The sequence below is a fragment of the Vulpes lagopus genome, chromosome 5 (assembly GCF_018345385.1).
Source record: "Vulpes lagopus strain Blue_001 chromosome 5, ASM1834538v1, whole genome shotgun sequence".
NCBI lineage: Eukaryota > Metazoa > Chordata > Mammalia > Carnivora > Canidae > Vulpes > Vulpes lagopus.
Genome location: NC_054828.1, coordinates 84,081,272 through 84,106,388, shown reverse-complemented (window position 1 = coordinate 84,106,388; position 25,117 = coordinate 84,081,272). Strand labels below are relative to the sequence as shown.

Genomic DNA, 25,117 nt, shown 5'->3' with positions numbered 1-25,117 from the left:
CAATATGTGGATGGTTGTGCACATTTTTCCCATATGCATGGTACTTGGTAGATATTATTTTGCACACAAGCACTCAAAAGGTAAACTTGAGAGAGACACATGGATTCCTGAAGTCCAAAGTTTGGCCAGTTGTCCAGATGAGACAATTAATCTTGACCTAAACCGAAAAAACAAAGTCAGCAAGTCTACCTCTTAAGTGACATTTGGGCTTTGGGAATAACAAATCCATACCTCGGCACCAGTACTCAGCCATGTGTGTGCTTGTTCATCCATTGGTCCATTTGCTCCCTTAGCAAGTATTTATTAGACATCTGTGTTTCAATTGATAGCTTAAGCTTGTATATGGTGTAGGTTTTCTTCATGGGGGCTCAGAGATAACAGATATAAATTCCCCCTGCTTGATTTTATAAAGTATAAAAGGCCCTGGAAATGATTTTTATCATCATATTTTATTTTACTTTTTAAAAAAAGTTTTATTTATAAATAAACAAAAGAGAGGGAGAGCAAAAGAGAGAGAGAACATGAGTGGGGGGATGGGCAGAGGGAGAGAGAGAGAGGCAGGCTCCCTGCTGAGCAGAGAGCCCAACACCAGACTCGATTCCAGGACCCTGAGATCATAACCTGAGCCGGAGGCAGACGCTTCACCAATGGAGCCAGGCACCCCCAGCATTATATTTTAATCCTCACAAAAATCCTATGGGATGGCAAGAGTATGAAAGAGCTGGGTTAGCTAAGTGGAAGTAAAGATGTTCCTTTTGTTTACTTGTTTGTTTTTATCGTTCCCCCTCCCCTAATATGGAAGTAATACATGTCCAATATTTAAAAGAATACAGGAATATTCAAGAAGAATGTGAGAAAGTACTGTAGCCTGACCTCCAGAGACATCTACATGCTGGGGTATAGATTTTTTTCGTGGAGTTACGTATTTGCCTATGTCTGTGTATATGGTTATATACACGATGTGATTTCTTTTCTTGACAAAAATGGGATTGTACTGTGATATAATTATGCAACCTGGTTCACTTCCATCACATACCATCCCACTGTGGTTAGCAGTTTATATACCCATCATCCACCTCAGTTTGTACAGATCCAGTTTACTTTTGTTCATGGCTGTGTCATTCTTCTTTGCAAAAGTGTAGGATGTTTCTTTTGCTTTATTCAGGCTTTCCTCTCTTTCTCTTGTAGGTAGTTGGTCTTCTCTTGCCCAACCAGACACTGGCATCCACAGTCTTCTGGCAGGTAACAGTCCCTGGCAACAGAGGGCTCCTGAAGGAAAGACCCAACAGTGCTGGTTAGAGCTCCCTGTCGAGGCCTCTTGGGGAGAGTCAACCCACTTCCCACTCCTCCCTGACCCAGTAGCCACTGGGGAACCCCAGGACTTTGAATTTTGCTGAGCAGGTCCTAGCGGCCCATGTCTAGGCTATTTTATGTGATTAATTTTGTTTTTTTAAGATTTTACTTATTTATTCATGAGAGACACAGAGAAAGAGGCAGAGACATAGGCAGAAGGAGAAGCAGACTCCCTGAGGGGAGCCCAATGCAGGACCCAATCCCAGAACCCTGGGATCATGACCTGAGCTGAAGGCAGACACTCAACCACCGAGCCACCCAGGTGTCCCTGTGACTCTCTAATTTTTGCATATGGGGATGAGGGCTTGTTTGTGGCTGCCTGCTGCTCCTTGGCTGATTGTCCAAAGGCCTCTGACCTTGAGGCCCTTGGCCTCATTCAAGTCCATGGGGAAGGTAAATCCATCAACAACCTTAAGGTAGCAAGTATTTATGGAAAGGTACCACAGACCCTGGTGTCCATTCTTAGAGTCTGGGCCGTGGCTCCCTAAAAACAGTTGAAGCCTTGTGTATGTGGGTGGGTGGGTGGGTGGGTGGGTGTATTTGTGTGCCTGTGCAGAAAGTAAAGCAAGAAGAAAAACCTGTCTTCAGGAAAAAACATCAAAGTTTTCCCTAACAAAACTTTTTTCTAACAGTGTCCACATCTGGGCACTGCAATAGTGCAAGACACTGGGCTGAGATGTTTTTGAAAGAGGTTCGGTTCAGGGCTGGCAGTCATTTGAGGGGCGAATGTTGACTTTCTCCAATAAGTAATATAACAAGGATGATGTGTGATAATAGAAGTGAGGCCCGTTTGGGACAATGGATGGGGCATGATTCCAGGAGAGGTGACTGTCTCTGGGTTGGGATGAGCTGCCGGTATGGGCAGGATCACTGTCCTGGATTGCCTAGAATGGAGGGGTTTCCCAGGGCTCCAGTGCTGCCACTGGCACAATGTCAGGCAAGCTGGAACAGTTGGTCCTGCTGACTTGTGGGGTGGACAGAACCACCTGTCCACCATGTGGACAGCACCCCATGTCTCTCTGGCCTCGATGTCACACCTTCCCTGACATCTCCTCTCCCCCATTGCCTTTCAGTGGCTGAACCAGAGCCATAACGCTTGTGTCAACTATGCAAACCGCAATGCTACCAAGGTGAGCACCACAGCCCGCTGTGCGGTGGCAAGGAACAGGCTGGGGTGACCCTCATCCTCCCTACGGTATGGCGAGCCGAAGCAGCGGGGGCTGCTTCCTCTGAGTTAAGCACTGTCCTCCTCAAAGCACCTGATTTAAAACTGCCCACCCTTCAGGAAGGGACCCACCAGGGAGGGGCTGTTCACATGAAGTAAAGAGGACCCAGAAAATGGGAATATAGTGGAGGCGGTGAGAGGGATGAGCTCTGTTGGCTTCAAAATCCTCCTTGGGCAACTCTTATCCCCAGATCTTGGATTAGGATGGCATCAGCCACATGGGGACTGAATTCCCCTAAAGCTTCCTCCAAGCTTGCCTGGAAGCTGCCTTGGTGCCCCCAGACTGTTGGCTGTAAAGTTGAAGGGCTGCTCTCGACGGGTGAGGGGTCTGAGGGTACCGGCACCTCCTCCCCAAAGTCCCCTGCACTTCTGGAACAAGCTCTTAGTGGAGGCCCTGTCCCCCTTCCCTTGTCTAGGGGGGAGCTAGGCCCCTGCTTCACTGGTAAGGCTGTCCGTCCTGTACTTCTGTCCAAAGCCAGTGAGAGAGGAGGAGGAGTCTGGATCTCCCTGGGAGGCTATCACCTGGGGGAGGAGAAGGTGTGGGCATTCTCTAACCTTGGGGGAGACAGGAGAGAGTTAGGGGCTGGCCTGCGTGGTAGGAACTTTGGGTCCTGAAACTCTGAGGATGCCTTCCCCCCCATCTAAACCTTCAATCTGCATCTTGGGCATATGATCCACACACATATACCTCTACCTGGATGGCTCCCATTTACCTTAACCCAAACACCTCCAAAATTACCGTCAGAGCAGTTACTTAGAGGCAAGTTCCGTAGCCCTTTCTTAATGTTGTCCATTGCAACTGGGTTGCATTTTCCTGTAGAAATGTGGAGCAACTGTCATCTGCTGGATTGGCAGCCTGGTTGCTGCGCCTGGGGGTTGACGAGGCACCGGAGAGGCCACCAGGTGTGCCACCCATGGCACCGCCATTTCCACCGGGTGGTCCTCCAGGTGCCAGCAGCCCACTTCCAGCACTCATTTTTCCTACATTGGATCTGTTCGCCCCCACCATAAATGACCCATTTTGGCCCTTGCTGTTGCCTACCTCCAGCCAGCAGGGTCTGCCAGTGAGCTCTTTAGAACGGGGCGAAAGTGCAGCAGGCCCTTTGGCGTCCCCTTCGCTGCCCTGTGTGTCCATGAAGGGAGCTGTGCTGATGGAGGCCCAGATCCCCTTGGCTTCAAGAGGGACCTCCTTCTCACCCATTGGTGGGCAGGGACATCTCTTGCTGGCTGGGGCTGCTTGCAAGGCAGGGTATGGCAGCTTTGGGCACCCAGTGGGCCTGGAAATTTCTCTCTGCCTTCCAGCCTTCCCCGGCGTCCAAGTTCATCCAGGGCTACCTGGGAGCTGTCATCAGTGCCGTCTCCATCGCTGTGAGTAACTCTGTCCCCACTTCTGTGTCCTGCAGCTCTGGCCAGACCTGTCTGAAGTCAGGGCCAGGTGAAGGTGTAGGAGACAGAGGTTTGTGTGGGTGGGCCACCAGGGCTGGCTTTCTAGGCAGAGAAGAGAGTAGATTCTGCTGACACTTTAAATAGAGAGACATGAACTTTATTAGAGAGAGTGTTGCAGATTTTGGAGAGCAGGTGGGGAGGTGAGGTGGTGCCCATGAGTGATGCAAACGGCAAAGGGCTGCATATTCCAGCTGAGGGCAGGATGTCTGTTGCTAGAGGGGCCCATGTTCATCCAGAACCCTCCGCAGAGGAGCTGATCTTCACTCTGAATAATGTGGCTGATGCAGGAAGCAAGGGGCTTGGGAACAGTTGTAAAGCTGGCCCACATGTTAGCTCCCCTTTGCTCTGTGCCTGAGCTCCCAGGACACTCTCATCCCATCCCCATCTTTGGTGAGGGGTCATATATCCAGTTCCTCCTGGAGGCCTATAAGCTCCTCAAGACAGGGGCAATAGGTTTATTTGAATCCCACAGGACTTTGAGAATAAAGCAGCTATTAAGTAGGCTAGGTCTGTAAACTGACTATGTGAGCATAAGGCTGCATCCCAGGTGAGAGGGCTGAGTGCAGGCGACACAGTGAGGCCCTGGGCCGGAGCCAGAGTGGAAGCTCAAGTTCCCAGGACCTTCGCTACACTCGTCCCACTCATGAGCCCACCCTTGCATCTCCATCTGTACTGTCTAGATCCTAGCTGGGTAGTCTCCTATAGCTGACTCCAGGGGGTAAAGGTCACTTCACAACTTTGTTATTTTACCACACAATAAATACACTTAGAAAATGCAAAATTAAAAATTCATATATAATGAAGGAATTCACATATAATAATCCCACTTTCCTCATCTTTCCCATGTCATTAAATATAATAATTATTCACAACTCTGTACTAACCCACTGTACCATGCACCATCATTTATTTCACTGTTCTGGGAAAGTAGGGATCTGCAGTTGTTTTGGGATGGCTTCATTGATTCTGCTCCCATGTAAACCGTGTCCTCTCCAAATGACCCGTTGGGGAGTGATCCCCGCTTTGTACCCAAGATCAAGCTCCTCCACGAATCCTTATCTTACCCCAAGCCAGAAGCCAGACATTTCCACATCTATTCAGATGGCTTTTGCCAGGAGACCTCAAACCCCACCCTGGTAGTCTGCAGCCCAGCAGAGACTTCACTTAGGGTCACACAAATCGGCAGTCCCTGATTCTGGGGGCTACTGGCAAAGATCAGGGTTCTGGTGAGAGAGGGGAAGGGGCTCTCCTCCTTGCTCTTCATAACTAGAGGAGTCTAGTTTAGCAGCTTGAAAATCCCATTTTCCTTCTTTGAGATTTAAGGGTGAGGTAGGGCAAAGCTGAGGGAGGAAGTCACATCAGGGATTATACTGAGTGGCCTGGACTGGAAAGGGCTGGAGTAAAAAGGACCACTGTCATGGTGGGCCGTCCTCCTCCTCCTACAGGGATGGCGCTCCACACTCTCTGCCCCACCCAAGGGGCCCTTGGTTATTCCATCTCTACCACTTCCTAAGATCAGAGCCAACCCAGATTGTGGCTGCAGTTACTGGGGACTGGGGGACCCTCTAGGCTCTCAGAAGCATAGTCTTACTTCAAGGACTGGGGGCCTCAGGGACTGTGCCTGTGCTGGGGACACCCTCCTTCCAATGCCCTGCCAAGCTGCAGGGTGCTCAAAGAGGCTTTTCCTGACCATGCCAGTCCAAACTATGCCCCCACCCCTAAGTTCCAGAAACTTCTGTCCTTCCCACATGCTGTTACGCCCCATGTCCTGTCCTGTCATTGTTCCCCTAGATTACAAGTTAACCAGGGACAGGCCCTGTGTCTTCTCCCCCACCGAGGGGGCACAAGCTCTGCTCCATAAATACTTGTTAATTAGGTTGCTGATTGATTGCTGGCCTCGGGAGGCCCCTCTCCGACTAGGCCCATGGTCTCAGCCTTAGCGGCGTCCCTCTGCCTGACGTCTTCACACAGTGAGGGGCTAGCTTCGGCAGATGGAGCGGAGTTTCTGACTTGGAAAATCTGCAGCTTGCTCGCTTTTCTTTTGTGTGTGTAAATCACAAAACCTCCAAAGAAAGAAGCTTTATTTTATTTTCCTTTCCCTTGTTCTCTGGAACCCTGGGCCCGCGGCCTCATTAACTGATCTCTGCTTCAATTAGTGACAAATCCCCTCCCAGGGAGAACCTGTTAGGAGGAGATGACCTGCAAACAAGTGTCACGGCCCCAGTGGTTGGCCCAGCTCTGGCATTAATTAAAACGAGTCCCTACAAGCAGGCGGTGTGGATGGGGGGGGCTGACAGGCTGAGGGCAAATCCCAGGGACTGGGGACAAGCTGGAGTGAGGCCAGGCCCCAAGAGTCCAGCCTCCTCCCTGGACCTTTCCTCTCCCTCAGAAGACCCAGAGAGCCCTGACCTTGGCCAGCAACCCCCAGCGTCAAGGACCCCCATTCTGTATGGCCCCCTGAATGGAGTCTCGTGGTGGTGGGACCACCAGCGCAGGGGTAGCAGCCTTTTGGTGAACTCTCTAAATAGATTTGGCAATGTCTGGCTTCTTGCTCGAGAATAAAAAAGAAATTTTGTCTTAAGTTATTTTTGAAATCTAACAGTTTGCTGTCTTTTAACAAAGGAAGCCTCTGTCAGCCCTCACTGTATTTGAGTTTGGGGGTTCATGATGAGCACATCTCTGGTCAGCCTCCCCAGGCCCTGGCTACACAAGGGTGAGACGCTCACTCCTGCCCTTCAGAAGCATTTGTGCTGGGGGTTATACAGATTGGTATGTCCTTCAAGATGCGGAGAGGAAAAGCTGAGGATACTCTGGTAGAACCAGAATTATGATGAGGTGACCCTCAGGTGTGGTGGGAATTATGGAAGGGGCCCCTAAATCACACAGAGCCAACTCTTCCAGAATAGAGCAGAGAGAGCTGAAGGCAGGATTGGGGGTTCCAGGTAGAGGGCACAGCACGTTGAGAGGCATACAAGAGAAGAACATGACGGACTCCAAAGTGGTGGGGAAATGAGTGTGGCCATCATGGGATGAGTGATGAGGATGAGGTGATGGAGAACTGGGGAGTAGCAGAGCTACTCATGAAGCACTCACAGTGCTTTGGACTCAGGGAGCTGGGGTGTCGCAGGGGGTGCAGGCAGAGTGGGTCGGAGAAGTCATGGTGGGGTGGCAGGCCCAGCAGATGACCTCCCTCGTGAACTCCAGGTCCTGGATGAGAATGGACCTGTGGCTGGAAAGGAAGGCTCAGGCTGAAGTCCTACATGCTGGTCAGGAGCCAGAGTATGAGAGACACTTCATGCCTGGTCCTCAAACCCCTCACCTTCAGCCAGGTCTTAGGTGGCTGAGGCCTTTCCCTGTTGGGACATTGCTGATCTCCATTCCCAAAGGGTCTGGGCCCTGAGGGGTCCTTTTTGCATAAGGACACAGTGATTGTCAGCTAATGTCTATAAGATACTGGAGTACAAGGAGGTGTCCCAGGGGCCCCTGGGCTGAACCCCTACCCCTCCAGTTCCTACGGCTCACTGGCAGCTCCATGTCCCAGTATTAAAACAGGAAATAATCACAATATCCATAATGGTTAACACTTCTGGAGTGCCTTCAATGTGCCAGGTACTGCATAGGTGCTCCTTTCGATTTTATACATGAGACATAGAGGTGAAGCCAGTGACAAAACTAGGATTCAAACACAGACTGAATCATGCACTATTCTAATACAAAGACCCTTTTTTCTTCCTGCTCCCATTGTGGTAAATAGGAGGGAAAAGCCAAGCAGTGTTGTTGGCTTCCAGTTTAGAGGAACTGTTACTGTGCCTCCTGGCAGATAGGTCTGCCCTCAGATACCCTGGGAACAGCGGGGACTGGAAGAAAATTTTTGAGAGGCTCTTTAGGTGTAATGTGGTTAGACCCTCTATCCAACTTCATACTTGGTTTCTGCACCTGTGTTTTCTGGCCAAGGTTGAGTCAGTAGCATGTATTTGTCCCTGGTCTGTAGCATGTCGCCTCCTGCCAGATCATGTCTGGCTGGTTCTGTGGTCGAGGGTGTACCTCAGAGTGTTCTTTGTGATCAAGGGTGTTCCTCAGAGTGTTCTCTGTGGTTGAAGATGTACCTCAGGATATTCTCTGTGATCCAGGGTACCTCAGGCTGTTCTCTGTGGTTGAGGGTGTACTTCATGGTGTACCCTGTGACCCAAGGTATACCTTAGAGTATTCTCTGTGGTTAAGGGTGTACCTCAGGGTATTCTTTGTGATCCAGGGTGTACCTCAAGGTGTTCCCTGTGATCCAAAGTGTACTTCAGAGTGTTCTCTGTGGTTGAGGGTATACCTTGAGTGTTCTCTGTGATCCAAGGTATACCTTAGAGTGTTCTCTGTAATCCAGGGGTACCTCAGTGTGTCCTCTGTGGTTGAGGGTGTACCCAGTGTTTCTTGTAACACAGGTGTACCTCAGAGTATTCTTTGTGGTTGAAGGTGTACCTCAGAGTTTTGTCTATGATCAAGGTGTACCTCAGAGTGTTCTCTGAAGTTGAGGGTGTACCTCAGAGTGTTCTCTGTGACCCAGGGTATATCTCAGGGTATTCTCTGTGATCCAGGGTATACCCCAGAGTGTTCTCTAAGGTCAAGGGTGTACCTCAGAGTGTTTCTGTGATCCATGATCCAAGGTGTACCTCAAGGTGTTCTCTGTGATCTGAGGTGTACCTCAGAATATTCTCTGTGGTTGAGGGTATGCCTCAGAGTGTTCTCTGTGGTTGAGGGTATACCTTGAGTGTTCCCTGTGATCCAGTGTGTACCTCAGGGAGTTCTCTGTGGTCAAGGGTATATACATACCTCCGTGTATTCTCTGTCAAGGGTGTACTTCAGGGTGTTCTCTGTGATCCAGGGTGTACTTCTGGCCCTGCTGTCCTTCTCTGGGCCTAATGAAGACAGGGGCCATTAGCCTGAGAATCCCAGACCAGACTATTGTCTCACTCCTTTTGCTATGATTGGCTTTTGGGTTAGAGGGCCCATTGCATGGACCCTGTAGCAGAATCTGAAGTTTTCCAGAAGCCTGCAGATGGTGATATTGGCAGTGGTGAATCTGACATGAATATCGGTTCTACATCTATTCTATTCTGGGGAGGACAAGTTGTTGTCCCCTCCTACATGTGAGGAGTCTGATATAACTGGTTTTCTAGCAGGTGGCCCGCAGGTCCCTGCAGGGCATGGTTCAGAGGTCAGGATTTGCTAGCTGTTGCTAGCAAACAAAGCCACTTGGCTACAGCTGAAGCTGATTGGCATTTTAGCCTGTGTATGACTCTGTCCCAGCCACCTTGGCCCTTTGCCTATGGAGGACAATTGACCTCCATAGAGGGTCACCGAGTCAACTTGGTTACCAAGAGATTATTCTACCACAGGCGCCCTCTGCTGGGCATTTTTGGCACCTCAAAGATTCTTTGAACTGCCTCATCCCTTGCCCCACCAAGGCTCACTCAAACTCCTAACCATCTGCTTACATTATTATCCATCACCCAAGAGTATATCTAATTTCTGAACCTCATGCCATCTCTCCTTTCAGGCATGTCTTCTTCTCCATTGTTCTCCAGGGCTCCTCAGATCCCTGTAGGTGCCAGTAGAGTTCACAGCTGGCTATGGACGACCTGGTATTTCATGCTTCCAAAGCTTTACTGAGCCTCCTCCCTTCTTATCTGGTTGCCTACTACTTACGCTTCAGGGCTCAGTTGGGCATCCCCTTTCTCAGAAACCTTCACGGACTTGGGGCCACCCCTTCAAGGCAGAGTGATAACCATCTGCTCAGATGGACTTAGACCTGTGTGTGTAGCGTTTAGCACCATAAAGCTGTGTTTGTTAAGATGGACAGCAGTGAGTGCACAGGAAAGGTCCCCTTTGTGGCTCTTTTTCTCCTGTCTCAGAAACCACTCACTTGACTTATTCTAGAATATTTTTTCAGCACCTACTCATTTTCCCAGACACCAGGAATTCAGTGAGGAGTAAGAGAGACACAGGCCCTGCACCCAGTGCTTAGAGCCTACTGGGAGAGATGGATATTGAGTAAAGAGGCCACAGGCAAAAATAGTTCTGTGCTATTCAGTTTTTATATATTAAATATGTATTACTTTGATTCCCAACATTTTAGGGAGGTAAATAAATATATACTTTGAGACTGTGATAGGGACAGGGAAGAAAGAGATATGAGTTCTGTGAGAAACTGTAAAAGGGGAGCCCCAAGTGAAGAGTGGGCCTCTCTGACATTTAAGCTGAAAAGTGAGGAGGCGAAGGGGGAGCAATGCTTGAAGGCTCTGGGGAGAAAGGTGATGGAGGGTGGAGGACAGGTGGGAGAGAAGGAGAGAAAGAATTGGCTCATGGAAGGAGTGGGCCAAGGCAAGGTGGCTAGAGCCTTGCAAGCGGGGCCCTGTGGATCTCTAAGTGCATTGAGAAGCCCCTGAAAGCCTAAAGCAAATTGATGCCCATTTTAAGAAGATCATTCTGGCTGCTGTGTAGAGAGCAGACTGGAATGAGCAAGAGCAGAAGCAGGGAGCCAAGTTAGGAAGTGGGCAGTTGTCCAAGGAGAAGAGATGGGTGATTAAGGTAAGTGGCCAGAGCAGAGAGAAGTAGTCATATTCAGAATACCTGGAAGACAGGACAGGTAGCCCTGCATGCTGGGCTGCATGTGGGGAGGGAGAGGCTCCTGTCCAGAGAGACTCGTGGATTTCGGGCATCAGGAGCTGCTAGGAGTCGGAGCGTGCAGGGGGTGGGTGAGGAAGAGCAAGGCCTTCATTTGGGGTGCGTGAAGGTGAGTGGCTGAAGCCCCTTTAGCTAAATGCACCCTGCAGGGGTTTGCAGATATGGGCTGAAGTGGAGGGCCCAGCCTGCATGCCTTGCTCAAGCCCCATCCCATGCGTCCTCGCTGGCCTCACAGAAGGGAGGCTGCTTTTGGTCTGGGAAGGACTTTGGTGCTAGGAGACAGCTCATAGCTGCACAGCTCACGACACCGGAGATCTTGTGTCACGAAGCCCCCACCGCACCCTGGTTCTTGGTGCTGGTCAGCACTTACCCCACCTTGGGGATGATCAGGAGGCTAGTCTTCTCTCTTCTGCTCCTGTACATGCCCATGGCAAATTCACTGGCTTGGGAGCCCCAGCTTGGAGAGAGTGACCAGAGAAGCTTCCTTAGGTCATTGCCAACATCCCAAGGGTCCTGGGCTCTTGCTTCTCCCAGGACTCCTGTCTGCTGACCACAAGGGGAATATCGTGTGCAAAATCCATACCCTGTTTGTTTTCCTCTCCGCCAAAATGGAGCCCCTGTTTGGTTAAATTCTATTTTGTGGCTTATTTGGAGACTGTTAAAACAGACCCTGGGGGACCCTCAGCAGTGATTGTTCCATATCTCATTATCTTTCCCGAACCCGATTATTAGCTCAGATTTTTCTGATCGCTAGCTGCTGTTCGTGATGAGTTGTGTGCCATTAATGCCAGCTGGTTCCCTTAAACAGGACCCACCATGCCAGGGAAAATGAGCTGGCATTCAGAGCCACCAGCCACTTGGCTTTTTAATTTTAATGGGCTCCACCAAATGTTCCAGGCCAAAGGGCCCCTGAGGAATCAGAACAGACGGGCTCCCAACCCCGGTCTGCAGCCCACCCTGGTTCCTTCCCAGGCTGATGCCATCCTAGCTGCTGGGACAGTAAGACCTGAGTTGGGGGCTGGGGGAGGAGTGGGGATAAGTGGCCATTTGCCTCCCCCGTATTTGCACCTTCCTGTTATCTGGCTCATCATCAGTGGGTGGGCAGGGTGACCTCACCAGCCTCTAGTCTCCCCACTTTGCTGGTCCCCAGTCCCTTCCCCAGCTCAGGCATGCTGGCCATGCTCAGGAATGAGCATGCTGGGAAGACCTCAGTGAGCTTCAGGGAAGGGCAGGCCAGAAGAGATCTGGAACCCAGGCTTTGTTTTCTCTCTTCTTTCCTCCCCACTCCCGTGGCCTCCCACCCAGAGTTGGGGAGACAGGCTGGGACACTCACTCTGGACTGTGCCAGTCCTAGCCAGAGGGAAGAACAGCCAGTCAGGGAGGCTTGAGGACAAGTCTTAGTATTTGCTGCAACCAGTGGCCACTATTTCTTGTCCTTCCACCACACTCTAGCCCTGCTTGCCCCCAAGAGGCTGCCAGGGGAATGTCCCAGTGCCTGCTGGCCACCTGAGGGCTCTTGCTCTTTCTAAAAGACTGTAGGGGGTGGAGCTGGGGTTTGAACCTTTTGTCTTATAGCTGATGTGGGTGCAGGCAGGGCTGGATCAAGGGCCCTATCTTCCCTCACAGGAGCTGCCTTCCACTCATCTGGGCCACAGCCTCAAGCTGGTCTTTTCAGGGAAGCTTTTGCTACTCAGACAGTTTTAAATGGCACATTAGACATTAAAGCATCCCTCATTGAGATGGAAGACACTTGGAAATAAATGGCACAGTTAAGAGCAAACTTTTGGAATCAGCAGACCCTTTGGTTCAAATCCTAATGTTACATGCCTCATAATAGCTGTGTGTCCTTAGGTAAAGTTACTTAACTTCTCTGAACTTGTCTGAACTTCTTTGAATCTGTAAGGAGCAGAAGTCTAGGAGTCTTACGGCAGGCATTTAATTTAGACATTTAATGTGACATGCTCAGCTCATGGCGTGGCACCTCCCCTCCTCTTCTCCATCACCAACACCTGCCGGTGTGTCCTCCTGCCTCCTTCTGTACTTTCCCTCCCTGTACCCTATAGTAACATGTTCCCTGGCATTTGGGGGAGGGGGGTCACAGAAATAGAGTCACTCACTGCTGAGAGCTGTGGAAACCTGGATTTGAGGAGTTCCATCTGCGTGGCAGGGCAGCCTAGAAGCAGGGCAGCAGGGGCTAGTGTTGGCTAGCAGCTCCCTGGCCTGCCCTGGCGTACCAGGGAAGTGTGCCCAACCTGCCACACATCTCCCTGCCTCCCAGCCTTCCCTTGAGCAAGCAGAAAGAACAAGAATTGGACTCTGAGGATCAGCTTGAGGCTTCCAATATAGACCAGACACCCAAGAGCCCAAACTGGGCTTGCCTGGCAGCATTCTGGCTCCATGGGGTCCTGGGATACCCAGGGGCTGACAGGGTGGCACTTCCCAGGTCATTGCACCATTCTTGCTTTGACTGCTGCAGTCACCCTGCAGCCCCAGAAGCTTTCCCAGGGCTCTGCATCTTCTCCAGCGACCTAGAAGGTTGAGGTCAGGGCTGCAGGTACAGGGTGGCTTGCTAGCTACCAGGTGTGCCAGAGCTGAGAGCAGGCTGCCCCAGGGACCCTTAGACCAGAAGCCCTGTGGCAGCCCCTGCTGCCCCTCCTCCCAGGAAAGATCTACAGGGCAGGGGCTAGCTCTGGCCTCAGACTGGGGGAGCAGTGGCCTCTCTATACTGTTTCTGGTCTGCCACATGCATCTCGCCTTTTCTCTCTCTATGCCTGTGCTTGTGCTGTTTTCCTCACCAAAATTCTCTTTCTTCTGCTCTAACCTCACCTTCCCCTCCTCCAAGAAACTCCCCTCTAGCCTTTGCTGATCTCCATCCATCCATTTGTTTGTTGGTTCATGCTTTTATTCCAGTTTATTGAGCTAATACTACATGCCATTTACTGTCCTAAGTGCTGGTCATACAAACATGAAAAAGGCGGGGTCCCACATCCCACTCCAGCAGGGGCATCAGATCATGAGCAGTGCACCAAGTGCTGGGACATGTGAGGGAACAGCTTCCTTCCTGGGAGAGGTGACATGCTTACATCGCTTCATTTATGCTGCAAGCTCATGCTAAACACTTTACATACATTCTTATAGCAGCCCTGGGATGCTGTAGATGTTACCATTCCTTTTTACAGACCAGGAAACTGAGGGAGGGAAAGGTTCAGTGACTCCCACTGTTAGTAAAGTCACCGGAGGTAGAGCTCAGAGGTGGGCCTTACAGAACAGATGTGGGCTGGGTAGAGAAGGCAGACATTCAGGTCCCCAAGTAGGAAAGCCCCCATAGCATCTGGTGAGCAATAAACTGGATTCCCAGAAGGAGAAGGTGGGGTGTTAGGGGAATGGGGAGGCTGTGTGAAGGAGATTGCGTTTTTTCACCCAGGTCGTGGGGAGGAGTTGGTTGTGGCCAATCTGGTTGGACCTGTGTTCCAGGACAAAGGACAGCACAGGGGACGGAATGGAGTGGGGAGACAGGGGAGGGAAAGGTGAAAGCAAGGGGGGCCCCAGCATCCCAGGCTGCGTGAGGGGGCTGGGGTCTATGGGAAGAGGGCAGTGAGCTCAGGAGGTCCACTGCACCCCCTGTCCTGTTCTGGGCTGCTCTGCTTAGCTCAGCAGCCACTTGTGGCAGGTATGCCAATGCCCTTCTCCTGAGTCCTGGTGGTTAGGTCCATGCCTGAGGCCATAGTGGGGCCTGAAAAATGGAGTGCTCAGTGGCTGAGGCAGGATGAGGGTTCTCACATTTAATTTACTTGCTACTTATGTGTTCTTCTAACAGCAACCTTTCCTTTCTCCCTCCTCAGAGAGATTGTGTGTGTGTGTGTGTGTGTGTGCTCAGTGTGTGTGTACGCATGCGTGGGCATGTGCGTAGCTGAGGCTTTCCCCTCATCCTTCCCCGCGGGCTGGTTAACTGGGATGTCAGGGCAGTGGTGCTTTGCATAGTGGCACTGGAGCCCAGCCGAAGCAGGTGGCGCTGAGGATTTGGGGTCTGGGGCTGACAGTGCCGCTCAGTCTCCACTCCTGCCCCAGCCTGCCAGGCCCCTGCAGCACCACGCACTTTCTCTTCTCTCTTCCTAAGGTGGGCCTTAATGTCCTGGTTCAGAAAGCCAACAAGTTCACCCCGGCCACCCGCCTTCTTGTCCAGAGATTTGTGCCGTTCCCTGCCGTAGGTAAGACTTGCACTTTGCAGAGGTGTGCATGTGCGCGTGTGTACAGGCATGTGTGTGTCCCACCCGGGTGTGTGGGGCTGCAGGGCTCTAGGGGAGCTGGACTGCCTTTCCAGACCTCCTCTGACATTGGGGGTCTCCTGGTGTTGACAACTAGGGCAAAACACGTGTAGACAGAAGTAAGGGTGTTGGGGCCCTGCTGACGAGCTCTGTGAGTGAGGTTCTGCTTTTAGCACAGGGATTCTTAACCCAGGGCCCTAGCTCCCCAAGGGGCAAGTAGATAGAGTGCAGTGGATCCTATGGTCTTGGCTGGGGAAAATGACTACGCTAGCCTCTAACTGAAATTGAACATTACCTTCCATTGTGAGTGTAGGCAGCAAACCACAGTATCAAGCAAGAGCTGTGGCTCTTTCACCCACAGAAACCAGATAATTTCAAGTCCTATTACAGTTGTTATAAGGATTTTAAAAATACTGTTTATGTGTAATACTAACTCAAAATTATGATATTTATTTAATCTGCTGGTAGGTCTTGTTTTTTAATTCATTAGTTAAAAAGCACACCTGTTACTGTATCACAATTAAAAAAATATTTTGATCATGTATTCCAATATAATCCCTTTATAATCCTGTGTGTTCCATTTCATGCATTTGGAGACATTATTTGGAGTGGGGCACATAGGTATCTCCTGGCCAGGAATCATAGGGATTCCTGGTGCTAAAGAAGGCGCCTGCAAGTCTAGTGTTCCGAGCCCTTGGGTATTTTTTTTTTTATTAGATTTCAATTTGCCAACATATAGCATAACACCCAGTGCTCATCCCATCAAGTGCCCCCCTCAGTGCCCGTCACCTAGTCACCCCCACCACCACCCCGCCCACTCCCTTTCCACCACTCCTTGTTCGTTTCCCAGAGTTAGGAGTCTCTCATGTTCTCTCTCCCTCTCTGATATTTCCCAAGCCCTTGGGTATTGTGGACCGTTTAGGTTCTGGAAGTCTCCATTCATAGTCAGGTAATTGTGATGCATGCGTGTGTAGAGGGGATTTCACTGCCTTCAGCCAAGACTTTGCTAGTCTTAGAGCCTTTGAGCTTCCAGGAACTGCCTTGGGTCATCCCATCAAGCCCAACCTGACTCTTAAGAATCCTACACTGGGGCACCTAGGTGGCTCAGTCAGTTAAGTCTTTGCCTTCAGCTCAATCCTGGGGTCCTAGGATTGAGGCCCATGTCTAGCTCCCTGCTCAGCTGGAAGCCTGCTTCTCCCTCTCCCTCTGCTCATGCACTCACTCTCTAATAAATAAATAACATTTTAGGGCAGCCCTGGTGGCTCAGCGGTTTAGCGCCACCTTCGGCCCAGGGCCTGGTCCTGGAGACCCGGGTTCAAGTCCCATGTCAGGCTCACTGTGTGGAGCCTCTTCTCCTTCTGCCTCTCTCTCTCTCTCTCTCTCAGGAATAAATAAATAAAATATTTTAAATAAATAAATAACATCTTAGAAAAAGAAAAAAAAGAATCCCACGCCTTGCCTAGGGAGTTTTTAAAAACTAAAAAGAAGGTGGCTCCGTGGCACAATGGATAGCACATTGGACTTCTAAAAACTAAAAAGAAACATTGACAGAAGCATGAGGCTGTGCGTGATTAGTTGTCAAAGAGGCTTGAACCATCATACCAAATTTCCCATTTGATGCCAGAGCACAAAGATGAGGGCATACCACAGGAGTGGTGTGAGGTCCTGTGACCTCCTGGGTGCCAAGGCTGAGTCTGAAGAGCCAGAGTCAGACCCAGACTCATGGTCCCAATCTCATTCTTCACCTCCAGGGTTCAACCTCCTCATCTGTAAAATGGGGACACCAGTACCTTCCTATAGGCCAGAGCTGTAGGAAGATCAGAGGAGACCACAGACCAGCTTCCATTCATAGGAAAGTGCTTTGGAGCACCTGAAAAGCCCCTGCGTGAAGGTGGGAGATCATTACCTGGCAGCCCCACCTTCTCGATGGCCAGGGGCTAATAAACTCCCAGGACCAACTGCCCAGTGAGCGTCAGCTGACCCAGATAATTGCTATAGCAACTCCACACTTTTAATGAACTCTCAGCTATTTCTGGCATGGGCCCCTAATGGAATGACTCTTTAGATCTGACTTTGTTAAGGGGCCTAATTTAGCAAACAAGGCTGCCGATCTTGCACTGCTCACTACCCTGGGCTGGAGGGTCTGATGCAGCCTCGGAAGGTGGCAGCTGTTAGCTGCGCTGGACCGGATGTGGGACTCGGCCAAGATGTAATCTGTCCTTGAGCCAAGGTTCAAACAAAGACTTTGCCAGGGGTCCATTCCAGCCTTGCCCTGCCGGCCATCTTGCTGTATGACCTTGAAGGTGGTCTTAACTTCTGGGGCCCCTTCAGGAGGAAGGTCCCTCCTTTCAGGTTTGACCCTGTCTACCATCCCTACCTGAGACTTTCTGTCCCTCTTCGGGCTCCAGCCTGATTCTCTTCCTGTCTTATCTGAGAGGAACCTCCAGGTCCAGCCACTGTTGAGAGGTCTTGAGATCCCACATATCCCTAGCCAATTACACAGGTTGCACACAATGTGGTTTGCAGTCCTGATAAGTCCTTTGTTTGCCAGGATCCTCAGAGCAGCAAATCCTTTCTGGCTGCTTCCTCAGGTCTGCTGCCCGAGTCCTGGCCGTGTGCCTGCCTCCCTTCTACCTCTCTGGCCCCCGATGTCCTCCCAGGCTTGTCTATAAATGGGTACCTACTGACCCCCTCTGGTAGTGTGCATACACGGTGGTGTGTAAGATGATCAAACATGCCCCTCACCCCCTTCTGAGCCCTTTGTCCTCTCAGGCCATCACATAGCCCTGCACTTGGCTACCCTTCACTCTATTCTCAGGCTTAGACAGCCTCTCTAAGCCTCACTGCATGCTGGCAGGGTTTAGGTCCCTCCAGGCATTCACCCTGCTTTCCATGGCAGGCTAGGCCAGGCCAGGTCATGCTAACATCAAGGCCATCAAGAAGCTTGCCCAGGACTTGCTTTACCTTGTAGAGGGTCCTCTGCCCCTTCAAACCCCTGGGGTTTGGGGAGACAGGATTCACGGAGCCATGAGTGCTCACAGGAAATCGTTGAGGCAAGTGGAAATGATGGGATTAAGCCCCAGTTGTTGGGATGTTGGTGGGGCTTGGTGAGGTGAGTAGGAAGCAGAAGGGGATCTTGGGGGAGGATGGGTTCCTGAAGGGGCCTGTGTGCCCTGTGCTCAGAGGCCATATCCCCACTCCCTCCTTCCTGGCCAGGCTGGGAACTCAGGCTCAGGGAAGAAGGAGGCTCCCAGGACTTGTGGCTCCTCCCCGCTGCCCTGCCCAGCGAGTTCTGCCCTACTCCAGCCTGCAATCTGGAAGACAGGAGGACACCTCTCTTCACTGGGCCCCACATGCTGCCCAAGAGAGGGACCTGGGCACAGGACACCTTGTTTCCCATCCCATCCCTGACTCCACTGCTCATACCCCTCCTGGCCTTGGACCAGACCCCACTTCAGCCTCTTCCCCCTGGGATGTCTGTGACAACACTACAGGCCTCCCCTGGGTTTGCAGGGGCCCCACAGCTCTCCCTGGCTTCCCCAGCAGGCTTCTGCTCCCCTTCACACCCCACATTCTCTCTCTCTGGGAGGACCCGAGGCAGAGCAAGCCAGAATAAACACATTCAGACTCTCTGAAAGTTATCCTGAGCTGGCCACAGCCCGAGCCTCAAAGGCCTAGCCCACCCTACCCCAGCCCACTTCGATAACCCCTCACCCATGTAGCTGAGAAACAGGATGTGGTCCAGAGGTGCCCCACCAGGAGCACCCTTCCTCCAGGCTGACCCTGGTTTCTCAGCCGTGGTTGTATGTGCATGTACCCGCATGTTGAGTATGTGAGAAGCCCCGAGGACGCCTACTGAGCCCTTCTCTCCCTCACGGTGGTTTCAGAGCCTTGCTGTGCCCGGTCCAGAGTAGCAATCATGTGGGAAAACTCAGTTTCTATTTATACATGGAGATGTTAGGAAAGACGGTGAGCTCAGGAGCATGTGTGCTGGCATTGGAATCGATTGGGGACTGGTAATTAATTTGTTTAGACCTTAATTAATTCTCCAGTTCTTTCTTATTTGTGGACTGTCACGCTTAATTGTGTTCAGGAGCTCGAGCTCAGAGCAGGCCCTCCATTAATTGATGGTTGCTGTGAGGTGGGAGTTAATGGTTTGGGGAGCTGGGCAAACAGTGTAATTAAAGGTCAGTCGAGACATTGGAAAAACATACCCCCCTCCTCCAGGTCCAACTGCCAGTCTCCACTAGCAGAGTCCATTCCAGGGGAGTTAGCCCCACAACAGCCTTCTCATGAGGCCTTGGGCCGGGAGCTGGTTGGAGTGGCCAGTGGGAGGAATGCAAGGTCACAGATGCCGTGAGGGCGCCCTGGTGAGAGCAGTAGGCCCATCTCATCAGGCATGTGTGGGGCAGGGCCGTTAGCCTGGGGCCGAGAGAGAGGTAGGGACCCCCAGGTGTCACCAACGAGCACCCAGCCTCTGTGTATATGTGTGCAGGGCCTAGGGAAGGAAGGTGACCTGCAGATCTCCTCCCCCATCTCTAGCTGCCTGGCCACATCCAGCAGGGGACAAGCTGAGTCAGGTGCTAACAAAGACCCCCATGTGGGCTTTGAGCTCCCTCAGGGGAGGCCCAAGCCCCAGCTCCAGCCAGCCGACCCCCCGCACAGGGAGTAACCTTCCTGTATGGGCCAAAGTGCCAGCCTCATCATCCCTTTGCCGGGAAGCGACTTCTCCCTGTGCTGTCCGTGACAGTCCCCTATGTTAAATGTCACAGCTTATTTCATCAGGGAAAAAACCTCTGCACTCACCAGGGGTCTGTTCTTCAGGAGGTTGGGGCCGTCTTCTGGAGAAGGTCTTCTTTTCACACATCTGCCCCACCCCATCTCCTCACTCCTTTCACCCCCAAGCCACAGGGGTCTTGGTGTCACTGATCCCCCTAGGCAGCCCCTCCCTTGGTGTTTGAGCCACCTTGCTTGCCTGGTGTAAGAGGTGGCCACGACAGTGTGCCCAAGCCCCAAAGCTCAGTCCTGACCTCCTCCAGCCTCATCCCCTGTGGTTAGTGGATGGCAGGGTGTGTCTGTGCCAGCTAGGCCTCATGACGTATGCTCCTTCCATCCAGATCAATGATAATATGGTGTCCACAGCCCTTAGGCTCCTCTGGTCCTTTCCTTGACCTGGGCCCTGCTCATACTCCTTTGCAGCTGTGGTGTATTTTGACCTCCTGTCTGCCTCTGTCAGGATCCCCAGGCCTTTGCACGTGACCCTGTTTGCCTGGAATCTCCATTCTTCCCATTACCTCAGCCTCGTCTTCTACCTTCTCTTACTGCCAGGCCTTTGATTCTCAGCTCAGACACCACCTCCTCCAAGAAGCCCTCCCTGGTAGCCCCAGTGAGGGTTAGAACACAGCATCCTGTATGTGTTTATGTGTAACCCAGAACTGCCCACTTCGTTTCTGAGTTTGCCTCCTTTATCAGACTGTGAGCTCCCCAAGACGAGATCTCATTCATCCCCAGCCCCCAGGCTCACTTTATGCCTGGCACACAGTGTTCAATGTGGGTTTATTTAGTGATCAAATGAGTGCTTGGACAGAAAGGCTTTGAAATTGGATATCCACAGTGGAACCCCAGCATGATGATGTTGGTGGCCACATTTGATGGCTGCTTGGACATTTATTCTGTGTTTTTTTTAAACTCTTATTTTTAAAATTATTTTTTGAATCTTCTGTTTTCTTATGTAAGTTTTCACTAACACTGTCATTCACACTTTTAGTTGGCAGGCCTAGGGTGGATGACCAATAGGCCACCTTACCAGGTCACATTCTCCAGCCTTTCTGGGTTAGATCTGGAAGGATAGGTGCGCTGGTCTGGGTACCATAAGCATGAGCAGCCCTAGAACTGACATGGGCCTCCACTGTGTGTCAGCTTCTAAGAGGACATGGGTAGTGAGGCCAAGTTAGCCAGACAGAAATCTCTAGTGGTGCATTTCTAGGGCTCTGTCGTCAATCTTGTCCCCTGCAGTTAAAACTGCCTTGGTCGGGATCCCTGGGTGGCACAGCAGTTTAGTGCCTGTCTTTGGCCCAGGGTGTGATCCTGGAGACCCGGGATTGAGTCCCACGTCGGGCTCCCGGGGCATGGAGCCTGCTTCTCTCTCTGCCTGTGTCTCTGCCTCTCTCTCTCTCACTGTGTGCCTATCATAAATAAATAAAAAATTTAAAAAAAAAAAAGAAACATTAAAAAAAAAAAAACTGCCTTGGTCACATACAACAGTGGGTCGCATTCAAGGAACAAGCATAGCAACTTGGCAGTGGTTGTGAATTCGTGGGTAAGAGGTGTAGGATCTAAGATTGCAAGTTTTGATATAAGATTTGCTGTTCAAAAAATGCAGCTACACGAGTGTAGGCTTGCTGTAGACCTGACTTGGCCAGACTACTTAGGATAAAGATCCGGGGATTGTGGGCCGTATGCTCAGAATATGTCTGCAGTGTGGTGTATGGCTCTGAGGAGGCCCACTCAGACTTCAGCTACATTACTAGAAACAGAGAACCCAGAACAAAGGAGTCTGTTTAGTTCTGGACTCCACATGTCAAGAGATGCTCCACATCCAAGTGGGAGCCCAGCAATGGTTGCAGGATCTTCTGAAAAACTGACAGATTATTATTGCAATGAGCTGCCTGACCCATCAATTAGGGTAGCGTCCAAGTAGCAGCCTGGCCCAAAAAGCTGTGAAGGGGCATTTCTGTGTGATCAAGTCACCTGTTCCTGGGCAGCTGGCCCAGGACCTGGCATACAGTAGGTGCTCAGTGAATGCATATTGAATGAATGGCCTTCTGGGTCAGAGATTTTATAATGACTGAAATCAGATAGTAGAGAAATCCAGAGACACAGAAGGTGGGAAGCCCAAGGCAGGGGAGTGGGTTATGAATGCAAGAGGAATAGAGCCAGTGGGAGTGGGCCGGGCTTATGGGGGAAGGGCCCATGCAGAGGACCACTGGGACCTTGGATGGTAGCTTAGAGTTGGAGCTTTACCTTATGGTTAATAGGGAACTGCTGAAGAATTTTAAGCTAGGGAGCAGCTGTGATAAAAGGGAGTTTTCCAGAAGATGAATGTGTTAGCAGGAATCTTTTGTGAAGAGATCCTGAACTTCAGAGTCAGCCTACACCTAAATTTACAGGCTGATTTTTCAATCCCAAAATTCCCAGTCCTGAGTCTGTGACACTTTAGTTGGGCTGTGAAACCCATACTAAAATCCTCAAGCTATTTAAAAGAAAATCTGTGTCAGATAGCACTGCCTTTTGGGTGGAATATTGGGAAAGATCATGAAATCAAGCATTAGGGTGTACATCCCCATTTGATAATCATCCCTCCTCTGAAGTCAGGGCTGGGGCTCTCCAGTGTGATTCACTTGAGTGGGTGTGTATGTGTGTTTCAGGTGGTGATGTGCATACATCTCCACTTGTACATACATCGACTGTGTCTGGCAGAGACATGAGAGCCTGGCTAGAGTGGCTGCCTCTGGGGAAGGTGCAGGGGAAGCTAAGAGTCAAAGCTTGGAAGGAGCTGGTTTTATTATAAGGGTAAACTTCTATACGATTTGAATTATTTACTGTGTGCACATATGACCCACAAAATAGGAGAGAGAGAGAGAGAGAGAGAGAGAGGAAGTAGAGTGGAGAAAACTTTATCTAGCGTCAGTCCGGACCCAAGATGGAAGCTTGTCTCCTAGTTGCCACTGGAATGTTTTTGTATCTGTTTTAATAAAAATGATTCTATTTTTTTTCCTGATAATACATGATTGTATTATAAAGTAAACAATCCTACTTTGCTCTCCAGAGTAAGTTTGTGCATATCCCTCCAAATTTGAGCTAACATCTAAAAATGTAGGGATCTCTATTTATTATCGTATCTATATATAACATAAATATGCCTATATAAATACATATGTAATACAAATGAAATCATACCATGGATACTGTTCTGTAAACTGCATTTTAACCTCAATAAATTATAGACATCTTTATAGGGCAGTCCTAAAATCTCAGCTTATCCTTTTTAAGAACCACAATAGCACTGCACTACACAACATTGTAGGTGTGTCCCTATGTGCAGTAGGAACTCCTCCAGGGCAGAGGTTTTCAAACAGCCATCTGGGGGGCTTTAAAAAATACAGAGATCTGGACCCAACCTTAGATTTAGTTTCAGTTATGCAGCCAGTGTTGAGAATCACCAGTCAAGGCTCAGTACCTAGAAATGGAATGGCCACACCAGAGGATATGTACATACCTTGCTTTGCTAGGTATTGCCAAATGAGCATACTGGCTTTTTACTCTGCCTACAAGGTTTAAGTTTTTGTTTCCCTACATTTGGTGTTATCAATCTCAAAGAAAAACTTCTGTCCATCTGAAATGGTTCTTTTCTCATTTTAATTTGTATGTTTCCAATTCCCAGAATGGTTGAGAATTTTTTCTTAATTTTATTGGATGTTTGGGTTTTCAGATAGAAAAGAGAAAAAAGGAGATCCCTATTTTATACCACACACAAAAATAAATTCCAGAGAGGTTAAAGACCTAAACGTGAAAAGTACAATGTTAAAGCTTCTAGAAGAAAATAGAGATGAACATTGGGGAGCGGCAGCATTTCTTGATGACACAGACAGTGTATACCAGAGGGGAAAGGACTGCCTGTTTGATGACATGTTACACTATATGCCAGAAGTCTCCATCAACAAAGTGAGATAACAAGACACATACTATTTGTAAACCATTTTACCAATGAGGATTAGTCTCCAACACATCCAGAGAACACCTGCAGATTGACTTTTCTCTAGATTAAAAAATCTATCTTTGACTATTAGTAAGATCAAGTTCATGTTCATTGAATTTTTATTATTTCTTTTATTAATTCCTACTTGAATATTTTTGGGGTGTTTTCAATGACTATATTTTTTTCTTAATAACTGTTAAGGCTCTTTCTACGTTTTCTGAATGTTTTGGCCAAAGGTACCAGACTCACACTGGCTTAATTAAATACATAAATGTATTACTTCACAAAGGTCGAGTGCTGTGTGAGGCATTGGTGGCCCTTCCTTCCATCTCTGTGCTCTGCCAGGGACTTCATCTGGAGGCTAGTCCCTTTCGTGTCCTAAAATGGCAGCAGCAACTCCAAGGACCACACCCACCATGGCCCAGAGGACAGGAGGCTCTGCTGCTGCTTCCTCAATGAGAAGAGACCTTTCCCAGAAGTCCCCTGCAGACATCCCTCACTGGCTAGAGTTGGTCACATGTCCCTTCCTCAATCAATCACTGGCAAGGGAGGGATTTATTTTATATATATATTTTTTAGATTGAGAGAGCACAGGCAGGGGGAGCAGCAGAGGGAGAGGAAGAAGCAGGCTCCCCATGGAGCAGGGAGCCCGATGCGGGGCTGGGTCCCAGGACCCCAAGATCATGACCTGGGCTGAAGGCAGACGCTCAACCAACTGAGCCACTCAAGTGCCCCAAGGGAGGGATTTATTATAATTAGTTAGGACTAGCCTTCCTGGGGTAGAAAAGCTGTTGGGAGTCAGTCATCATGACCCTCTGTTGATGAGTAGTAGCAGCTCTTTGTCACATAAAATACATTTTCCCACTTCCCATTTCTTATAATATGATTCACAGATATCAAGGGCCATATTTCTCAATGCTCAAATGCCTCAGTTATAAGGGGGCATTAATACAATAGCCTTTCAGAAGAGGAGAGGACTATATTTCCTGCTCAGGTGAAGAAATAAACAAGCCTTCACTACACATGCAATCTGAGTCACTTTCTTCAAGATCACAGAGTTTGAGTCTGAGCCTTGCTCACATTTTCCACTTCTCTTTTGGACATTGGTTGTTAAACATAGCGTCACGGCTACCACTGCTTTTTGTAACTCTACGTCTAATCTTGACCCTTCTTGACCCTAAAACCAAGAGTATAGTTTCAAAGTATATAAAAGAATTTGGGGATTTTTTTTGTCTGCATTTCCTACTTGGTTATACTTGTGGCTTCATTTTTTTCCTTTACTTGAAGATAAAACTCTTCCTGAAGTTAATCAGCTTCTTTAGGAAGTTTCTCCCTGTACACACCTAAGTGTAGGAACTGCCAGTAGGTCACACCAATCCTTGCTGGTTTTCAAAT

General features: G+C 49.9%; 1 protein-coding gene across 7 annotated transcripts in view; it reads left to right on the top strand.

Annotated features, from left to right (window-relative positions):
* Positions 1-25,117, top strand: part of SFXN5 (sideroflexin 5) — a 125,312-nt gene that overhangs the window by 65,993 nt on the left and 34,202 nt on the right. For all 7 annotated transcript variants that reach the window (XM_041756684.1, XM_041756682.1, XM_041756679.1 and 4 more), the window contains 4 exons: positions 1,189-1,242; positions 2,427-2,483; positions 3,881-3,946; positions 14,817-14,907. In XM_041756684.1, the coding sequence (XP_041612618.1) occupies positions 1,189-1,242; positions 2,427-2,483; positions 3,881-3,946; positions 14,817-14,907 (268 nt within the window). The remainder of the gene's footprint in view (positions 1-1,188; positions 1,243-2,426; positions 2,484-3,880; positions 3,947-14,816; positions 14,908-25,117) is intronic.